We start from the raw sequence: 6,699 nt of genomic DNA, 5'->3' as shown, positions 1-6,699 counted from the left end.
AAAAAAAGTTCTTAAGTATATCCTTGGAAAGGGAAGAATTAAAGAATGTTTCTTAGTACTTGTGTTGGACTCGTTTCTTAACCGGAGGTGGGGCCAAAATATTAACTAACGTTGACTTGAATGATTTTACTAGGTAAACTTTAGAAGATGGGATAGATGGCTCTTATATTTCAAAGAACACCACCATTAAATGTAGGAAATTCAATAGATGTTTAAATGTATTTGTTTCTGCCGCCTTACCTGACTTTCACATTTTACTTAAAGGACCTATAACTGTGTTTTATTATAACAATGACGTCTAAATTACAACTATAGTAGTAGAAAATGTATTCATGTGGGGAAATTCATTTGCATTGAGTAAAAATCTCATATTTACTTCAATGGTAAGAAATACACAAGGACAACAAATGGATCCCAAAGAACAGGCCTGAGCTCAAACCACGGAATTTCAGCTGTTTAATTTGGTGCTGTGACCCTGTAGAAGTTTATGTAATTCACCACCTGACCAGTGGGGGCAGTATGCAGGTGTCCAGTCTGCCAGAGACACAGAAGAAGACCCCTCACAGATGTGCACTAGTGTGACTAGTGTGCGCTCAAACACCTCTGGGATGGAGAAGATGGTGAATAAAAACAGGACCACAGACATGTTTAGTTGAGACCTGGATGCAGCGCTGATAAAACTCCAAAGTGATGCTAACTGCAGTGACACATGAAAGATAAATGAATGTGATTAGCCCTGAAGCTAACACTGTGGAACAAACAGCCCTAAAGCGAAGCCAGAGGCAGTAACATGTCACAAGTGAAGCTGAAGGAGGAGACGGAGCACGCGCGCGGCGCAGGGTAAGTCAACTCCCCACAAGTATTAAGATCAAATGTCCATGGACTGCAAGTTTTTTTTATTCTATTTTTTTAGATCTGCACTTTATTTTGGACTTGGATTCCCAACAAAGCTGCTGCAGGGCATTAAAGGTGCATTATGGAACTTCCTGTAGATATTTGACCAGTATGGGCGGTCGCTTCGATCACTTAGTTTTAGTGTTTCTGGTAGGCTTTCACTGCTGGCACCGTCTCCACGGTTACGCATTCCATTCGGAAACCTGCCAGAAACACCTAAAAGACCATTCATCCTGGAGCACCATAGAGGCCACAATAATGGAAAATAAAGGCGCTATGCTATCTGACCACCCCCATACAGTCGATGGGTCACTGAAAGGTCAAATATGCTAATATCAACCTTGTTTTCCCTGACAAAATGTTGCAAAAGTAGCCACGCATGCCATTTAATGTTTTGTGGTGCGGTACAGCTTCCGTCTCTTGGTGCGATGAACTCCCATCTCTCGGCCTGTGAGTGACCGATAATGGTAAACTCGGGAAATGATCGGCTGCAAGCAGCTGCCCAGACGGTGTTCAATGTCAATGTCCGCTTTATTCCTATAGCACATTTACAAGAGCCCAAAGTGCTTTACAAATTGACAAGTAAAACACATTTAAAAAAAGGAAGCATGAGCACAAATGTATATGTACAATAGGCAAATGTCAAAACAATAATGAGTATGGGTGTTCAGCTCAACTCAAATTAAAAAAAAAGCCAGTGAGAAAAGGTACGTCTTAAGGAGAGATGTAAAGTTGTCCAGTGAGTCAGTGACTCCGACCCACAGACTGTACCAAAGCCGGGGCCCAGCCACAGAGAAGCCCCTCTACTCTTCAAATTGGACCTGGGAACATCAAGGAGCAACTGAGAAGACGACCTTGTGGTTCTTACAGGAACATGAACAGACAGTAGTTCAATCAAATAAAAGCCCAGCCCATAAAGACATTTAAAAAGCAGTATTTTATACTGATTTCGGTATGGGACTGGAAGCCCGTGAAGTGATGCCAGGACAGGAGTTATGTGTTTTGTACCCGTCAACAGGCGTGCAGCTGCATTTTGAACTCCCTGCAGTCGAGGATTCTTATGAACAGAAAGGAGAAGCGTCTGGTTGGCCAGGCAAATAATGTCACTGAAGAATTTACTGTTTTGTAGGTTTTCTGGAGAGAGGCTCCGTCAGTGTAAACTTTCCAAACAATTGATCTTGGAGCTTTGTACACCGCGTTCTAAATTATTATGTAAATTGTATTTCAGTGTCATAAATGTAAAAAAATTCAACTCATGGTTGTTTTTGTGTTTTAGGGCTCTTTAAATCACTGACATTAATCTCAGAGACCCGTGATGATTAGTTGTCAGGTTAAGCCCAGTTAAGGAAAAAACTACTGGAACTACAGGATGTTCCACATTATTAAGCAGACCTCCATTTTCAAGCAATTTGGGAAAGAAAAATGATCGCTCTGCTGATGAAAAGCGTGAAATAGTTAAATGCCTTGGACTAGGTATGAAAACCTTTGATATTTTATAAAAGATGAAGCGTAATCATCGTACTGAGATTTGTGGCTGATACAGACACACTCGGGTTTGTGCAGATAGAGGCACAATAAGGATGGTTTCACCCAGACAAATGCATCAGATTAAGAGAACAGCTGCTACAAAGCAGCATACAGGTATTTGAAGCTGCTGGTGCCTCTGGAGTCTCCCGAACATCAAGGTGTAGGACCCTCCAGAGGCTGCAGTTGTGCATAAACCTTCTATCCGGGCCTCCCCTAAACATTGAAAGCTCATAAACGGAAACGGCAGCAGTGGCTCAGAAATACATGAAGACTCATTGTCAAACAGTCTTGTTCACTGATGAGGCCGTGTAACCCTTGATGATCAGATGGATGGAGTAGTGGATGGTTGGTGAATAGTCACCATGTCCCAACAAGACTGTGACGTCAGTTAAGAAGGGGCGGAGTCATGGGTCGGCCCCTGAAGGTGTGAAAATGACCTCTGAGTTTCTGAAGGATAAAACGGCTGGATGGTGGATGGATGTGTTGCCCTCGAACATTATCTCAGTGAAAGGTGAACCTACTGCTTTGAGTTTCCAGCCTGTCTTTACGTCTTTCTGTGATCCCTTATTGCTCTCCCTTGGAGAAGCTTATGATCATGTTTTGAATGAATTTATATGACACTAATTATGACTAAATAAACAGACCGTGATTCTTGTCATTTCATGTAAACCATTTTAATGATACAAACATGCTTCTCTGTCCAGGCACATTAAAGAGGAACCAGAGCCGCACATCAAACAGGAAGACTTTCCCTTTGACATTGTCACTGTCAAGACTGAAGATGAGGTAGATGAGTCACCTGAGTTCCATCGAAGCCCGACTGAGGAGAGTCGAGAGGACGCTAAAGGAGATGATGAAGACGAGTCATCTGAGTTCCATCGAAGCCCGACTGAGGAGAGTCGAGAGGACGCTAAAGGAGCTGATGAAGACGAGTCATCTGTGTTCCATCGAAGCCTGACTGAGAAGAGCCGAGAGGACGAAGGAGATGAGGAGCGTACTGACAGCTCTGACACCGACCGCTCAGAAGACTACAGCCAACAACAGGCTGCGTCCAAGAGAAGCTACGCCATGATCCCCCCTGACTCCTCCGTGATGGACCACCTACCATTCAGCTGCTCCGAGTGCGGGAAGAGGTTCAGGAGGAAATCGGATTTACAAAGGCACATTGTGGTTCACACTGGGGAGAGGCCCCACAAATGCTTGGTTTGTCAGAAAGATTTCAAACAAAAATGCAGGCTCACAGAGCACAAAAAAACCCACACAGTAGATAAACACTACCATTGTTTAGTTTGTGAGAAAAGTTTCTCTGGAAAATTCAATCTTGCTCGACACGTGAGAGCTCAACATTGCACCTGTCCAGTCTGTAAAGAAGAAATCGAAGACCACTTTGACCTAAAGGAACATCTAAGGACTCACGAAGAGGATGAGACCGTACACCCAGACTCCTGTGTGACTGACCACCAACCATACAGCTGCCCGGTGTGCGGGAAAGTCTTCAAATGGAGGTCACGTTTAAAGAGTCACGTCGCGGTTCACTCGGACGAGAGGCCTCACAGATGTTTGGTTTGTGGGAAAGGTTTCAAACACAACTTTAAACTCAACGAACACATGTTGAGCCACTCGCAGGAGAGGCCGCACAAATGCTTGGCTTGTGAGAAGACTTTTAAACACAAAAGTAACCTAAAGGAACACATGAAAGTTCACACAAATGAAGATACAGATGGTGGAAAAGTTTTAGTGGAAAGCTTTGACCTGAAGGAACGTCTACGGACTCATGGCTCAGTGGCTGAATCAGGAGGTAAAGATGGACCATACAGTTGCTCAGATCAACAGCCTCACTCTCTGGATCACACAGGAGAAAAGGAGAGCTGTGTTACGCTTCCAAAAGGCTGCACAGGAGAGCGCTCTTATGTTTGTTCAGTCTGTGAGAAAGCTTTCCTGCATAAATCAACTCTTAACAGGCATATGAAAACTCACAGTGGAGAGAAGCCCTTCAGGTGTTCAGTCTGTGAGAAATGTTTCACACAAAAGGGTAGTCTTAAAATACACATGAGGAACCACACAGGCGAGCGGCCGTACGTCTGCTCCGTTTGTCCCAAAGATTTCAGTAGAAACGCAGATCTCACTCAACATCAGGGTCTTGTCCATCACATTTGTCCCGTTTGTAAGAAACAATGCGCTGACAGAGGTAAACTTAGGACACATCTGAGGACTCACGTCAAGGACGGGACTCTAAACCCATCCGTCCTGAAAAGGGAGTACATGAAGCCGTACAGTTGCCCTGAGTGTGGAAAGAAGTTGAAGTCCAAGTCCCATTTGCAGGCGCATGCGTTGGTCCACTCGGGAGAGAGGCCGCACAAGTGTTCGGTCTGCGAGAAGAGCTTCCGAGAGAAAGGCCACCTGACGGTACACCTGAGGACGCACACTGAAGAACGGCCGTACGCTTGTCCGTTCTGCAACAAACGCTTCAGAGAAAAGGGTCACCTCAAGGGGCATGTGAGGGGCCACACCGGTGAGAGGCCCCACGTCTGTTTTGTTTGCGATAAAGGTTTTACGAAAAAGTACAATCTGTCTCTCCACCTGAGAAGCACGCACCACACCTGTCCGGTCTGTAAGGACGCTTTCAGGAGGAGCTCTGACCTGGAGAAACATCTGAGGACTCATGAAGCTGGAGCCGTGAAATGAACCGAGCAAATCTGGATCCCACGTTCAACCACAAAATATGACTTTCACTTACCATGGGCCTGTACGATATATCGTCTTGGTGAGGAGTTGGACTAAAGTCGCAAATTCATTAGGGTTAATTGTGCTCCTAGGAACAGGTCATACAAGACTTATCGTCCATCTGTTCTGATTTAAATATATGTAAGGCATTTAATACCAAAGTACGAGAACATTTTACATTCATCTCAATAATTTGTTGGACTCTATGGTGTCTGTTTTTAAAAAAAATAAATCCTATTTTTTAAGTAAAGTAAAAATGTACTATTTTTTTTTACCATGTTACAGTGTCGTTCTCTCGTCAGAGACAGACCTGGAGTAGGATTTCACTACATTCATGCAGTTTTTAGTACTTCTCAGGCAAAGTTCTATATACATTTAGCTGTTTCTTCTTCTACAGTTTCAGAGCTTTGGTTTGTATTCAATAGGTAGCGTTCATGTGACATCACAACATTCTCTAGAGCCCATAGTTTAAAATTGAGCTGGAGGGCAACTGATGGTAACTATGGTAACTGCTAGCCTGGCATCCAGACTAATCTCTGATGTTTATTAATTAATAAACAGGAGACTAGTCTGGCGACCCGTCGTAGAAAAGCTACTGCTGGAGGCGGGACTAATGTGGGACAACCGAAGCGCATATCAGCCAATGAGAACATAGCGGATGTGACGACAGAAACAGCAACAAGAAAGTTGTAGTCAGTCGGACATTTACAATGGCGCTCCTGCCACACGGAGTTCAGTAAATGACTTCTGTCGTTTATGTCAGAAAAACCTAAGAATACAAGCATACCGGAGCATTACGTGAAGTGGTTGCTTGTGTTGAAAAACTACAAAACAAAGGCACAACAACGTGACGCCCGTTCAGGGAGCTGCTCTGATTGGTCGATAGGCTCCATATCGCTGCATCACTTCCTTTGAAAGCGCGCAATGGAGTGTTGCCAGACCCTCTTCTGTAAAGAAGCGGAGTCTGGTTGGCGAGACTAGTTAACTGCAGTAACTGACAAAATGCATATTTTTATGTCTTTGTTTTTTAGCTCATATCTCAGTCATTACTGGAGGAGTCCACATGAAACAAAAACTGTCACAAAGTTCATTATCTCCTCTGTCAGCACATAAGAACTAATGTCAAATTATTTTCTCCGTAAAAATGTCAAAAAGTGGTGACAATATGCGAAAACATGAGCGTGATGTTGTCCAATAGAAAGGACTTTCAGACATAAAAATAATTTCACAGGTTTGTGAATCCAATCACGATCAAATACTGAAGAGGAAAAGCTTTGGAGTTTTTTCATTTTGAAGATTTCTTACAAAAACGGCAATTCTCCCATAGAGTTGTATTGGCCCTGCCCTCCATCTGACATTATGACATCATCACATTCTAAATCGTGGACGCCACCTATTGCGTCTGTCCTCATTTTTAAAGCCCATAATCCAACATTTTATTGGTTCTGCGCCGGTCTACTAGCCCATGCTGACACTGTAAACCATCCCGTAAATCGAAACAGGAAGTTAGTCTTTTGAGGAGTTATTTCAACTGCTGCCAACAGGGGGAGCCCC

General features: G+C 43.7%; 1 protein-coding gene across 1 annotated transcript; it reads left to right on the top strand.

Annotated features, from left to right (window-relative positions):
- Positions 1–593: 593 nt before the first annotated feature.
- LOC306961011 (uncharacterized protein) lies at positions 594–5,106 on the top strand (the record flags this gene model as incomplete). Its single annotated transcript, XM_079553620.1, has 3 exons — positions 594–840; positions 3,126–4,219; positions 4,610–5,106. The coding sequence occupies exons 1-3, from the start codon at positions 791–793 to the stop codon at positions 5,104–5,106; spliced, it is 1,641 nt and encodes a 546-aa protein (XP_079409746.1). The 5' UTR covers positions 594–790.
- Between the last annotated feature and the right edge of the window lie 1,593 nt (positions 5,107–6,699).

This window comes from Gobius niger (genome assembly GCF_951799975.1).
Source record: "Gobius niger genome assembly, chromosome: 3".
NCBI classification, from domain to species: Eukaryota; Metazoa; Chordata; class Actinopteri; order Gobiiformes; family Gobiidae; genus Gobius; species Gobius niger.
This window is presented reverse-complemented; position numbering and strand designations above follow the sequence as displayed.